Source organism: Rhinopithecus bieti, unplaced genomic scaffold, assembly GCF_001698545.2.
Source record: "Rhinopithecus bieti isolate Rb0 unplaced genomic scaffold, ASM169854v2 scaffold_19722, whole genome shotgun sequence".
NCBI lineage: Eukaryota > Metazoa > Chordata > Mammalia > Primates > Cercopithecidae > Rhinopithecus > Rhinopithecus bieti.
In genome coordinates, this window is record NW_016809905.1 from 765,478 (window position 1) to 780,358 (window position 14,881).

The 14,881-nt window shown below is 43.9% G+C and overlaps 1 protein-coding gene across 1 annotated transcript in view; it reads left to right on the forward strand.

The window, feature by feature from the left end:
* Positions 1 to 3,358: 3,358 nt before the first annotated feature.
* CBLIF (cobalamin binding intrinsic factor) overlaps positions 3,359 to 14,881 on the forward strand; it is a 17,114-nt gene continuing 5,591 nt past the window's right edge. The window contains exons 1-7 of the mRNA XM_017890770.1: positions 3,359 to 3,498; positions 4,820 to 4,996; positions 5,742 to 5,855; positions 6,301 to 6,441; positions 7,960 to 8,141; positions 12,651 to 12,828; positions 13,994 to 14,195. Coding sequence (XP_017746259.1) covers positions 3,420 to 3,498; positions 4,820 to 4,996; positions 5,742 to 5,855; positions 6,301 to 6,441; positions 7,960 to 8,141; positions 12,651 to 12,828; positions 13,994 to 14,195 — 1,073 coding nt within the window. The 5' untranslated portion in view covers positions 3,359 to 3,419. The remainder of the gene's footprint in view (positions 3,499 to 4,819; positions 4,997 to 5,741; positions 5,856 to 6,300; positions 6,442 to 7,959; positions 8,142 to 12,650; positions 12,829 to 13,993; positions 14,196 to 14,881) is intronic.

The window sequence follows — 14,881 nt, forward strand, 5'->3', positions numbered from 1 at the left end:
TCAAAATGTCCCTGTTAAGAAATGTATGGCCTGTGTGGTTCCTGTTCTGGGAATTATTTACTAACTGCAACAATTGTGTCATGATCAGTCTTGCAGCAGCCCTGGTTGTAAATGGTAATTTATAATACAACGAAGTGAGTGGTTAAAGGGCTGGCAGGCCAAGGGTGTGTGGATCATCTCAGGAGGATCAGGAGCAGGCTCTGGAACCCAAAGTCAGCACCATCCTGGACTCATAATCCTGCATTAGATTCTTATTGTTGCTGCAACAGATTACCACAAATTTTGTTACTTAAGACAAATGTATCATCTCACAGTTATGGAGACCAGAGTCTCACCGGGCTGAAATCAAGGTGTCGAAAGAGCTGTGTTCCTTCTAGAGGTGGCACCAGTAAAGCAAGTTCTTTCCCTACTTCGTATGGGTCACAAAGAAGGAACATGCACTTGGACAAACGCAATCGGGTTGTATTCACCAGTCAGGGAATGGAGAAGGGGAGCTCTCGCTCTAAAGGCACCTTCTCCTTAAGCAATGGGAAGCAGGGGAATTTTCAAGAGTTAGACACGGGGCAGGGAGGTATGTAAGCAGGCCGAGGGTGGAGTTCCAAACACACAGGCGCAGTCCCCAGACATACTTCTTCATACCTCGCATGTACACAAAATGGCAGCAATTCTCTTTTAAGGGAGAGGAATCTAGTATTATAATGATATGTTAATGATCTAAAAGTAACTAGGGGTTGCCGGTTCTGGTTTGCACCGGTCTCGTGCAGGTCTTATCTTCCTCTGGTATTTGGCAAGGGATCATGGAACTCCTGCAGCATCCTGGGCGATGTGGAACTCTTTAAGCAGTGGCCCCTGTAGATAAAAAGGCTAAGGGGAAACAACCATTTAAGAAAATAAGGAGCCTTCCCAGCTATTTCCTTAGGGCTACTCTAGTAACAGAGCTTGTAAAGAAACATCCGTTTCCTTGCCTTTTCCAGCTTCTGGAGGCTGCCCACATTGCATGGCTCATGGCCCCTGTCCACCTTCACAGCCAGCAATTACATCATTCTGACTTCTGCCTCCAATATCACATTTGCTTTTCTGACTCTAATGCTCTTGCCCTCCTCTGCCACTAACAAGGACCTCTGTGATGACACTGGGCCCAACCAGATGATCCAAGCTAATCTTCCTCTCTTAAAGTCAGCTCATTAGCCACCTTAATTCCATGTGCATCTTTAATTATTCCTGGTCATATAACCCACGTAACATGTTCACAGGTTGCAGGGATTAGGGCATGGGCATTTGGTGGTGTCCGGGCAGTGGCATTATTCTGCCTCCTACTCCTTTACACAGCATGCGAGGCTCTCCACCAAGTAGATGCAAACTGTCTTTTCAGCCTTGTCTTCCACCATGTACCATGTATTGGATATATATTGCTACATAACAAGTTACTCTAAAACTTACGGGCCTAAGACAACATTTATTATCCCACAGTTTCTGTGGTTCAAGAATCCAGGGAGGGTTTACCTGGGTCCTCTGGCTTAGGAGGGTCTCTCCCAGGGCTGCAAACAAGATGTCAGCTGGGGCTGCTTTCATCGCAAAGCTCACTGGGTAAGGATTCCTTCCTCCCTGTACATAGGCGGGAGGCTACTCTCAGGGGCCATACGTGGGCTTCTCCATAAGGCAGCTCACACTTGGCAGCTACCTTCATGAGAACAGGAAGGGCCAGAGAGAGAAGGCAAGCAAGAGGGAAATCGGTCGTCCACAAACACATCCCATCACCTTTGCCGCATTCTATTCATTATAATAGAATGTGGCCCCAGGCCAGCCCACACTCTAGGGAAGAGGACTACACAAGGCATGAATACCGGGAGGTGAAAACACGGGGACGTGTTAGAAGTTGTCCAGCACACCCCAATACGAACCCCGTGCTCTCATCTCACAAAACTCACCCGTGTTTCCCAAGGGGGAAAAAAACTGCTTTATTACCCATGTCTTACATTTGCTCATTAATTCACTCATTCAAAAAATATTTTATTTCTGCTGTGAGCTAGTTTGTGTTGTAAGGGCTAAGGATAGAGCAGTGAGCCAAAGAGACAAAGCCCCTCCCTCGTGGAGCAGACATTCTAGTAGGGAGATAAACAAACGATAAACAACCACACACATAGCACACATAGTGCGACAGAGGGCGATGAGTTATAGCAGGCGAGGGGCATGATGGGTGTCAGTGGAGGTGAGGATGCAGGATCTTATGTAGGATGTCCTGAGAAGGTCTGTCTAAAAGCTCAGCTCTGAGCAGAGACATGAAGGATGTGAGGAAGCCAGCACGAGGGTATTTAAAAGAAGAGGGGTCCTGGGCTGAGGGGACGCCACGTGCAAAGGTAGCTGATGTGTTCAAGGGACACAAGAAGTTCTGTGTGACGGGAGCAGTGTGAGCAAAGGAGAAAACGCCTGGAGCTGAGGTCAGAAAGGAAACCAGGAGCCAGATCTTCTACAGCCTTGTAGGTCATGAAAAGGGCTTTGACTTCTATGCTAAGATGGGCGCCACTGCAGAATTTCCCCCTTAAAATGAGCTATTTTACATCCAGGGGGAAAAAAAAAAAGCTCCTTTCTTTATAATTTCAAGATACCATTTTCAGTTCCCTCTTACAAAGAAGTATAATTTGCATTATAATATAGCTACACATCTGAAATATGTATACTTAATGGATCTCACATTTTCTAATTACTTACTTTAAAAGATAATATCTGAAAGCTTTGGGTGTTTGAGACGGCTTTTATCTCCAGATAAGGAAAGAGAAATCAAACAAAACCATTTCTGGGAAACCGAGGTCCATTTCTTGCCTAAAGTCACACAACTTCAAAGAGTCTAGGCTAGAATCCAGGTCCAGGTAGACACCATTAATTTCATAAAGCCAGATGTCACCTGTCAGATCCCTGCCTGAGAGCCTTAAAGGGCGTGTTGTAAAGCAGGTGCCTACGATCATAAAATGAGCTGATGTCTATGAATGGCCTAAATCCCAGTGAAGAAGTTACTAAAAAGCAGCCTGGTGACTGCCTGGATACCATAAGGGCTAGAAGAAGTCTTGTTGATACTAGCACATTATCCAAACTTCCTGAAATCTGACCCAGGACTTCGGTAAAGGACATTTTCTCAACACTGCCTTCACTGCATACCCAGCCGCAGGTTTCTCATATGACTGTGTAACCTAGAAGTCACCTTCAGACACCTTGGAGGGTCTGTAGTCAGTAAACTTAGATAAGCAGATGAAAATCAACTTACTTGTATCAGGAAAGGAGAGGTCAGCACAGGGGCAGTTAGGAGAGGCTGGGTTGGGGAACAGATTATTTAACAAAGGGAAGCACATATAAGAGAAGGTAAAGAAATATTCCACTCGCAAATCGCAGTACCTGTGGATGAGAGACGTGGACAGGAGGGTGAGATGGCCTGGTTTGCCCTCTACCTCCTGAGCCTTCTCTGGGCTACGGCTGGGACTAGTACCCAGTCCCAGAGTTCATGCTGTGAGTATGCTTTTCCAAGGAGGTGAGGGAAGCAGTTGCCCTGGGGAGGGGCTGTGACCTCTGACACTGAGCTCTGCTGATGAGAAAGTGGTTGAAAATAGCAATCACTATAGGAATTCCAAAATGGGTAAGTCCGAATGTGATTGTGTGCTGTTCATCTTTCCTGACTTAATAGCATAAATTCTTTGAGAGGCAAGTCTATACGTTTTTGATTAAGAGAGATGGGGCCAGGTGCAGTGGCTCACACCTGTAATCCCAGCACTTTGGGAGACTGAGGCAGGAGGATTGCTTGAGCCCAAGAGTTCAAGACCAGCCTGGGCAACATGGTGAGACTCAATCTCTACAAAAAAAAAAAAATCTTAAAAAAAATTAGCTGGGCATAGTGGCATGCACCTGTGGTCCCAGCTACTCAGAAAGCTGAGGTAGGAGAATCGCTTAAGCCAAGGAGGTTGAGGCTGCAGTGAGCTATGATCACACCACTGCACTCCAGCCTAGATGACACAGCAACACCTTGTCTCAAAAAATAAATAAATAAAAATAACAGAGATGAAAGTACTACTGCAGGAATAACGGTTGATGGTACAAAGACAGACATTCAGTGGCTATCGTGACCAGACACCACTACATACTAGTAAGAGATTTTGGTACTCACTAAGGATAAATTATATCCCAAATCTTTAATATTCTTCATGAAAGAGTGAGGAAAAAAATGAATGCAAGGAAATCAGTGATTTCCAGGAAAGTGATAGAAACTATGAGAAATGTCATGAGCCATATTGCTTGAAGTTACTAAATTTAAAAATCACTTTCTTAAGGATATGGATTATCTGAGAAGATGTAGAAACTAATTGTCCTCAAAAGTAAAATCTCACCATTTTCTCCATTTCTCTTTAGTCACTTAGGATACCAGTGCTAACCAAGTGTTCTCCTAAAAGGCATCAAAGATGGCCAGGCAAGGTGGCTCACGCCTGTAATCCCAGCACTTTGGGAGGCCAAGAAGGGTGGATTACTTGAGGTCAGAAGTTCGAGACCATCCTGGTCAACATGGTGAAACCCTGTCTCTACTAAAAATACAAAAATTAGTCAGGCATGATGGTGCGCACCTGTAATCCCAGCTACTCGGGAAGCTGAGGCAGGAGAAACACTTGAATCTGGGAGGTGGAGGTTGCAGTGAGCTGAGATCATGCCATTGCACTCTAGCCTGGGTGACAAGAGAGAAACTGTCTAAAAAAAAAAAAAAAAAAGCATCAAAGACACAGGAATAATGTTTTCGGGAAGGAATGAGGGTTAGAAGGTAAGTAAATGGCTTTCCTCTTCTCAGCGGTTCCCTCAGCCCAGGAGCCCTTGGTCAATGGCATACAAGTACTTATGGAGAACTCGGTGACTTCATCAGCCTACCCAAACCCCAGCATCTTAATTGCCATGAATCTGGCTGGAGCCTACAATTTGATGGCCCAGAAACTCCTGACTTACCAGCTCATGTCCAGCGACACCAACGGTGAGACATCTGAGCCGCTCGCACTCTCCCTGAATCTCACACATCACACACCACCTCCAGATCCCAACTCAGTGTCCTTCCCACCCCACTGCAGCCTCTGATTGTACATAAACCACCCAAACACCTTTCCCTACATACCTGGAAGGTACCTGGAAAGAAACACATGTGAAGTCAGAGCATTCATGGAGGAGGTCAGTAAAGCAGAGAGAGCTCTGGACTAGACGTCAAAAGAGCAGCCTTCCAGTTCCAGCTCTGCCACTTCATAACTCTGGGATCTGAGACAAGTCACTGGATATTGCTCAGCCTCACCTTCCAGATGATTCTAATAGCAATAACCCTACTACTGCTAATAGCAATGATAATAATGATAAAATCTCTGTTCTGCCTATCTCCCAGGAGCTGTGTAGAGGCTCAAGGTAGATAAAGTTTAAATTATTTTGTAACTGCAAATTTCTGTATATAAATCTAGATGAGTATTTTGCTGCTTTTCTAATCAAACACCAGGGATTCTTTAATAGCAAATACTAGAGTCATCAAGTTACACAGAGGCCACTATATTAAATATTCCCTTATGTATTCTTCCATATATATTTTTTTTTTTTTTGGAAAGACAGATCAAAAAACTGCTCGTATTATTAAAAAGTCAAAATGCTCTGGATAAAAAAGCAGAGACCTCATCCCTGGCTCTTGGAGAGCTGTCCCCTGAGGATGCCTTGGTATAACTGTTGTGTTCTCTTCTCTGCAGATCTAACCATTGGGCAGCTTGGCCTCACCATCATGGCCCTCACCTCCTCCTGCCGAGACCCTGGGGATAAAGTATCCATTCTACAAAGACAAATGGCGAATTGGGCACCTTCCAGTAAGACCTCACTGGAAGGGAGAAGAGAGTCAGGCATATGGTTTTTCCCAAGAATTTTAAACCCAGAAAGGAAAAGGGTGGGGGTGAAGAGAAAGGAAAGTTAGGGAAGAGACACAATGTATCCTTCACTCTGGTCCTTCTGATAATCACACAATGGAAAGATTCATTTCCAATCCAAAATGAACTAGAAAAGGTCATGATCCCAAGGACACAAGCTTGTCGAGTCATCACCTGTCTGAAGACAGAGTCATCCCTTTTATTCTTTGCAGATGCCTGATGACATTCTTTTGATAAACACTGTAGTTGCTCTTTGCCTATGCTGTGTCTCTCTTTAGGGGCAGGTTTTCTAGCAATTTGCGTTTCAAAGGCTTGGCTTTTCCTTCTTTGCAAATGTCCTCATTGTGTTGAGTGTGAGTCTGATGAAGGTTCTCTGTCCCCTTCGGAGGCCCCAATGCTGAAGCATCAGCCTTCTATGGGCCCAGTCTAGCGATCTTGGCACTGTGCCAGAAGAACTCTGAGGCGACCTTGCCGATAGCCGTCCGCTTTGCCAAGACCCTGCTGGCCAACTCCTCTCCCTTCAGTGTAGGTGAGTAGGTCACCAGTACCCTGAGCTGGGAACATCAGAGGCATTGTGCACTGAATGGTGGAGCTGGCACAGGGAAGTGGGAAAGGAGAGCATTCCATGGAGGAGGAGCTAAGGACGTGAATGTGCCTGTGGATGGGAGATACTTACCAGAAGTTTGTTGGGCAGGTGAATTGAGGAGTACATGAAGGAAGGCGAGGGAGCATTATGTAGAAACAAGGACACTAGATAATACTTGATATGTCTGGCAGCTACAGAATCTCCGCTAGAAACAATAATCATGTCATTCAAGTCAGAAGTTCTTCCCAAATTAAATACTAATGTCTTGCTTCACTTCTCCTCTGCATCCTCTCTTGAATCACTACTGATGCTCTCACACTCTATTCTTTTCGATGCTTCTCCTCATTACATCCAAATAGCCTCTCTCCATTAAACAGCTACTCTCGGAACCCTAACTCATGATGTTTCCCTTCATGGAAACTCGGGGACCACCTTGTGTCTTTCTTCTGCAAGCATATGGCTGCTTGTGAGTGGACTCTTTTCCCTCTACGACATCATGTCCTCTTTCTGTCCCCTTCTATGGATAATGATCCTTTTCTGTGGGGCCCACTGTCACAGCCCGCATTCATGGTACCTCTTCTCCTCTGCCAACTCTCTAAGCAATAGTATTGTCTCAGGTTTTCACTCCCTTACAAGCACCCCATCAGCAGCCTCTCTTGTTTCAGTTCCTGTCAGACAAACAGGTGAACCATTGCTCTAGGATCCTCCCTGGGGGTCAAGAACAGACTGGTCTCCCTTTCACATCTGGGACCTCACACATTTCTGGGGCATCTCTGCCTCCAAAAGTATGGACTTATTTCCTTCTGGTTGTCAATAACACGATCACCCTTAATGAAGTTACGCAACTTCCAAATGGAGATTAAGATGAGGAGGGGAAGATCAATGAAATAAAATGATATCTGGCAAGTCTTTTATTTCTTCCAGTCTTGCCATCCCAGAACTTGCTCATTTGTTCCACATGTTTATTGCATGCAAACAAGAAAAAGTCCCTTTGTGGGGTGCTTTGGTGGATGCAAAATTCCCACCATCTAAGAGTTCACAGAGCACAGTAACAAAAAATAAAAATAAAAGACAGCATCAAGATTGTAAAACAGATACATAAACAACAAATGCTAAAGGAATTTAAAACAGAGACTGCATCTGTCTTTTCTGGCACAAGAGCTGTATGATTGAATGTACTGCCTGTCTATATTAATTATAAGCAAGAGCTGTTGAGTTGTATGGATCTGGGTTAAGATCTTGGCCCTGTACTTACTGACTGTGTGGCCTTGGGCAATTAATTTTTCTGAGCCTCTATTTTTTGTCTCTTAAAGGGAGATGATTACAGGTACTATTTCACAGGTTGTTCTGAGGAGCAAATAAAATCATGGAGCCAGAACACAATAAGCACACAATAAATGCTAGCTGTTCATATTGCTGTAATGGTGACTATGGTGATCTTATCCCCTCTGTCATTCACAGACACAGGAGCAATGGCAACGTTGGCTCTGACCTGCATGTACAACAAGATCCCTGTAGGTTCAGAGGAAGGTTACAGAGCCCTGTTTGGTCAGGTACTAAAGGCTATTGTGGAGAATATCAGCATGAAGATCAAAGATAATGGCATCATTGGAGACATCTACAGTACTGGCCTCGCCATGCAGGTAAACACATGCTGGATGTTCTTGGTTGGGTTCCTGCCAATAAGCCTGGATTGCAGAATCAAGAAGCCAGGCTTCTACCAACATCTCTGTGAAAATCCAGCTAGTATGACCTGAGATATATTCTTTGTGGTGTCTGGGCCTCAGTTTCTCTACCGGTAAAATGCAGGTAAGCGTTAATGTCTCCCTACCTCTTATGTAAAGTGTGAAAACAAATCTATATGAACTCATTTCTCTTCCTTGGGAAAAAAATGAAACAAATAAATCAAGAAATATATTAATTTATTATTAGTAATGATCAGTTTTTTTGTAATAATTATAGACTATTGCAATTTTGATGTATAAATACTAAGAATATTAAAGCACACCCTCTAAAAATATAGACCCTCTAAAAATTATAAATTTTCTGAATGCAGTCTTAACCAGCCAAGTGGTTCTTTTTCCAGTGTTTATTTATTTTATTTTTATTTTTTTTTATTTTTATTTTTTTTTGGAAGAAGGATCTCGCACGTCACCCAGGCTGGAGTACAATGGGCGCGATCCGGCTCATTGCCAAGCTCCCGCCCTGGGGTTCACACCATTGTCCTGCCTCAGCCCTCCTGAGTAGCTGGGACTACAGGTGCGCGCCACCACCGCCCTGGCTAATTTTTTGTAAATTTTTAAGTAAGATGACAGGGTTTCTCCCACCGTGTTAACCAGGATGGGTCCTCGATCTCCTGACCGCGTGATCCCACCCACCTCGGCCTCCCAAGAGTGCTGGGATTACAGCGTTGAGCCACCACACCTGGCCCCAGTGTTTACTTTGTAGCGTAAAATAGCAAGGTTTATACTCAAAATGATTAAGGAAAATAACCTAACTTGAACCCAGCCTCACAAAACCCCATTAGTAAATGGTAAAGCAGATCTATCTGGCAGCCCCAAGTCCATACTCAATTCTATGCTTAATAGCATACATTGCCCAGGCTTGGATTCTGTAAGATGGTTCTTGGTGTTAATAGTTCCAAATCAACAACCCCACCCTACCCTAGTTGATTAGGTGCAGCAGCCTTACAGAAGACAGATGCACCAATAGTAGTGGGCAGAAGTAACCAACTAGAATCAAAAACTAGCAGCCATCCTGTGGCGAATCCTCTAATTCAACCAAGAACCTCTGAGCTCTCAATGTCCTCAAAATGTCCTGTGGGAAATTAAATAGGACCAGGGGACTCTTCAACCTCAGAAAGCCCAGGAAAGGGAGAATCATGGCATGATGATGCCCAGCCCAAACCTAACATAGTTGTGGTATTGGAAAGAAATTGTCTCTAGGGAACAACAGAGACTAGTATGAGATTTCATACATTAAAAATTAGAAAAGGATATATAGCAGCCTAAGAATTGGGTTCAATGTTAAACGTAAGAGCAAAAACCAAAAATTTGCACGTTCAGTGGACCACCGTATAGAAGTGACTAATAAAAATAAAGCTCACTTATATGTCACGGTCAAGGAGACCTTTGTCATAGAACAAAACCCTGTTTTTTCCATAGCCTTGAATTTACAAGTAAGCATTTTCCAGTGGCTCTGGGGTCGAGAACTTTTTTGGAAGAAAAAGGCAGTCTGGAAGAGATATAAAAGATGGTTTTGGGGATTTTTGTGTGGTGTGTGTGTTGTGTGTGTGTGTGTGTGGACTCAAGTAAATAACCTTGGCTTCAATTTAGCACCGACGGGAAACTGTTTACTTTGGCTACTTGGTTTGTGAAATTCTGTTTGGATTTCATCACCTGCCTAAGTATCACTCTGATAAGCCCTGACCGTGGGAATTAAAGCCTTTTTCTTATCAAAAGGAGGACTGGTTGTATATATCCAAATACCACAAAGCCATGTGGATTTCTTGTCAGAATAAATATATCTCTCCCTACCCTTTTACCTGTCTCTATCAGGAGATTTACTTAGACATCCAGAATCCCTGGAATCAATAGGTGGTCTATATACAACATTTTCCTAAATCTTAAAATATTCTTTTTTCTTTTTTTTTTTTTTTTTGAGACGGAGTCTCGGTCTGTCGCCCGGGCTGGGGTGCAGTGGCCGGATCTCAGCTCACTGCAAGCTCCGCCTCCCGGGTTTACGCCATTCTCCTGCCTCAGCCTCCGGAGTAGCTGGGACTACAGGCGCCCGCCACCTCGCCAGGCTAGTTCTTTGTATTTTTTAGTGGAGACGGGGTTTCACCGCATTAGCCGGGATGGTCTCGATCTCCTGACCTCGTGATCCGCCCACCTCAGCCTCCCAAAGTGCTGGGATTACAGGCTTGAGCCACCGCGCCCGGCCTAAAATATTCTGATATAGAAAATCAAAGGCCTCTGGAGCTATCACAGTTTAGGTTTGACTCCCAGACCTGCCACCATCTCAGACAAATATTGAATTTCCCCAAACTTTATTTTCCCCATAATAACAAGGTTGCAATTAGGTTAAACAAAATGTGGTATGAAAAAAATGCATGCATAATATCATGCTTAACAATTGTTCTAGATCTGTCTCAGCAGAGCAGTGATGCTAGTAAACTTCCTTTCAGCCTTTGTTCACCTTCTTCCTAGATGTCAGTACACTTCCAGTGGCCCAGGCCACGCTCATCCCTACCCAAAGACGCTCATGAGGCATTTCTTCCGTCCACAGTTTCTCCTCTTTCTTCCATGAATATCCTATTGTTTTCAAGCTTCCTCTGATAGGCACTTATCTTGAAAAGGGATCTGATAGGCCAGGTGTGATGGCTCACGCCTGTAATTCCAGCAATTTGGGAGGCCAAGGCAGGTGGATCACTTGGGGTTAGGAGTTCAAGACCAGCCTGGCCAATATGGTGAAACCCCATCTCTACTAAAAATACAAAAATTAGCCAGGTGTGGTGGTGGTCATCTATAATCCCAGCTGCTCAGGGGGCTGAGGCAGGAGAATCACTTGAACCCAGGAGACGGAGGTTGCAGTCAGCCAAGATTGCATCAATGCACTCCAGCCTGGGCGTCACAGCGAGACTCCATCTCAAAAAAAAAAAAAAAAGAAGAAGAAGAAAGAAAAGAGAACTGATAAACTTCTCAATGGAAAGTTATTAATGACGTCTAACCACTTAATGTGTTATCCTCTCTAGAGTATTGGCATTGGTGATGCGTAATCCCAATGAATATATCTTGCTTAGTGAAATTTGGGAGGTGCATATGACAAGTGGACAAGATATTGTTGCACCCACCTGATGGTCCTTAAACCAACTGCCTTGTAAAGTGGCCTCTGTCCAGAGCCATAGTTCATGGATGCTGAGGTACACAGTGATGGTCGTCCCTGTCACAACTGCCCAGTTGTGCATGCTGACCCTAGCTGAGACAGCCACTCCTCTCTCTCTTCTCCCATTTCCTATTCCAAGCTTCAGGTGAACCAGTCATCAACAATCTCAGCCTATTAACATGCTCTGGTGGCCATAATCAGTACTGTAAAGGAAGGGAGGTGGGAATTACAGCTTCCACATCACACATCATGAAATGCTTTTATACATTAGCCCTTTGGAACCTCAAATGACTCCCCCAACAATAGACAGAAGTTATTATTTCTATTTTATTCATGCGATAGATAATGCAGCAAAATAGGCAAATGGCTGAATGGCTTGGTGTATTACTCAAGACTCATTTTGCAAGTAGCAGAAACCCAAATCCTTTCAGCTCAAGAAAAAAAAAATGAGGATTTACTATTCACATATACTGGGAAGTCTAGGGTTGAATTAGGTGGTTTCAGGAATAACCAGAATAAAGGGCTGAAATCATGATATTAGGGGCCACTCTTTTTTCATCGTCCAGCCCTGATTTTCCTCATTCTTTCCTGCTTCAGGGCTTCTTCAGAGTGGCTGAGAAAGATGGTCACTAGCAGCTTACTGGTTACTTGCATGGTTCCAGTTGAATAATCTTAGCAGAGGGAAAAAAAAAATCATTCGGTCTCCCAATGTCTGTAGGTCAGGGAATGACTCTGATTAGTATGTATGTCCACCAATCACTGTCATCAAGGGGATGGTGCACCACCATCAGCCCAGCCCTGGTCATGAGTCTGTCCTGGGCCAGGGTTGTGGAGCCTCTGACAGTCCTGACACAAGCACAAAGTGAGGGAAAAGTCCACCAAAGAGGGTGCATGACAACATAAAACAAGGGGTCTACTCCATTTATGTGGCTAGATTGTCCTAGACTAAAGCTCCCTCTGGAGCCCAGCTCTCACCCTCACTCTACGTTCAAGAATCGTTCGTAAATATGACTGTCTAACAGTGTTCCCTGGATCTGATCATTGAACAGTTCTGTGTCTGCTGTCTGACAGACACTGTGCTAAGTGGTGGGGACATAGCATTGAAGACAAATGTGTTCCAAACCTTACATAGCACTGCCTTTGCATTCTGGGTGACTACGTGATCACAATCATTAGTGATCAAGTTTATCTATTAAGACATGTAAGAGCCAACTCTCAGCTATGCCTAATTCCTCTCTCTCTTTCTCTCTTTCTCTCTTCCTTCCCAGGCTCTCTCTGTAACACCTCAGCCACCTAAAAAGGAATGGGACTGCAAGAAGACTATGGATATGATACTCGATGAGATTAAGCAGGGGAAATTCCACAACCCCATGTCCATTGCTCAAATCCTCCCTTCCCTGAAAGGAAAGACATACCTAGATGTGCCCCAGGTCACTTGTAGCCCTGGTAAGACACCCACCCCTTCTTATGTCATAAAGCAGCAACTTATGCCGGAAATGACATGTGGATCAATGTTAAGTGGCATATAGGCTTGTAACATCCATTATTCCCATGTGGACAGAGCACATCTGACTCCCAGTCCTTAAGAGTGTGTGCTAGCACACAGACATACCTTCTTGCACTCAGAACTCTGCCCCATATCTACTTCATTCGGCATATATTTATGCAGCTCCTACTATGTGCAAAGCATTTTGTGGGATACTAGACGTAGGGGAAGCTCCATGGTCCCAAATATCAAATAACATATAGCTTCATTTATTCCTTTGACACATGTACCATCAAATGCTATGCATATCTTATCATATCTGCCTTTCGCAAAGTCAGAAGACAGATGTGTAAACAAAAACTACAATATTTGGGACAACCAAGTAAGTACGAAATAGAAGTTAAAGCCCCATGCAGTGCAAATGCAAACAAGAAAAATCATGACCAGTTATTGATTTTGTTTGGGCGGCTTCGGAGAAGAACAGAATTCATATTTACATCGAGCCTTAAAGATCTAAATATGAAAGCTCAATGCAAGCAACACACCAATGAGATGGAGTGGAAACCTAGCATGCCACCTTTTAATTAAAAATATCTTTATTTTATCCAATTATGCATACAATTGAAAGACACTTAAAATTCAAACATTACAGAAATATACATTTAGAAAGTAGAGGTCTTGCATAAAAACTTACCACTCCAGAGATTACTAGTGTTTGGTGTGGATTCCTTGAACTCTTTTTTTTTTTAATAAAATGCTAACATAAAGCATCATTCCTCTTGCATTACATGAACTTCCTAAGACAAGAAGAGATTAATAAATTTCTTGTCTATCTCAATGCAGAACGTGGAGACAAAATCAAGCAAACTGATTCCAATCCTACCAAACACTACCACACTCACTCAACCCCTTAGGCTGCTTCCCAGTGATGTCCCAGCCTTAGCAAGGTGGCCATGGAGTTTTTGCCGGAACTCTATGCTAGTGGTCCAACTACTTTGTTAAATGGTGTGAAACTCACCACTTTCTTGAAATGTCTTCTGGGATGAGTTGCCAATAACAGAGATTTTAAATCTATAATACAAACCCCATAACCTTTGACAAATGTGGCCTCTTTGCCCTTCACAGATTATGAGGTACAACCAACTCTACTCAGCCAACCTGGCCCTGGCCCCACCTCCGCATCCAACATCACTGTCATATACACCATAAATAACCAGCTGAGGGGGGTTGAGCTGCTCTTCAACAAGACCATCAACGTGAGTGTGAAAAGTGGGTCAGTGTTGCTTGTTGTCCTAGAAGAAGCACAGCGCAAAAATCCTATGTTCAAGTGAGTGTTACAAGTGTCATTCATCATTCTCTCCAGGCCTGATCTGAATTCCCATTTATTCTCCGTCCTCTGTTTTCTTAATTTTTTTTCCTTTTGATAACAGATTTTTATTTAATAGCCCCTTGAGCAGCTTACAATCTAATAAATAGGTAAGGCTCTCATGAAAACTTAAATCATACAAGTCAATGTATGATGAAATTTTAAAAACAAAAATTCAGAGGAGATTTGAAAGTCCGTTGCAGAGTAGAACAGGCGAAAGAGACTTTGTAGCTTTGAACCACAAAGGATAGGTACTATTTAGGAAGATGTGGGAAGAGGTAAGTCTAGGAAAAGAAATGGCCAGAACAGGCCGGGCTCAGTGGCTCATGCCTGTAATCCCAGCACTTTGGGAGGCCAAGTTGTGAGAATCACCTTAGGTCGGGAGTTCAAGACCAGCCTGACCAACATGGTGAAACCCCATCTCCACTAAAAACACAAAATTAGCCGGGAGTGGTGGCGCATGCCTGTAATCCCAGCTACTCAGGAGGCTGAGGCAGGAGAATAACTTGAACCCAGGAGGCAGAGGTTGCGGTGAGCCAAGATCATGCCATTGCACCCCAGCCTGGGCAACAAGAGCGAAACTCTGTCTCAAAAGAAAAAAAGAAAGGAAAGCAAGAGAAGGGGAGGGGAGGGGAGGGGAGGGGAGG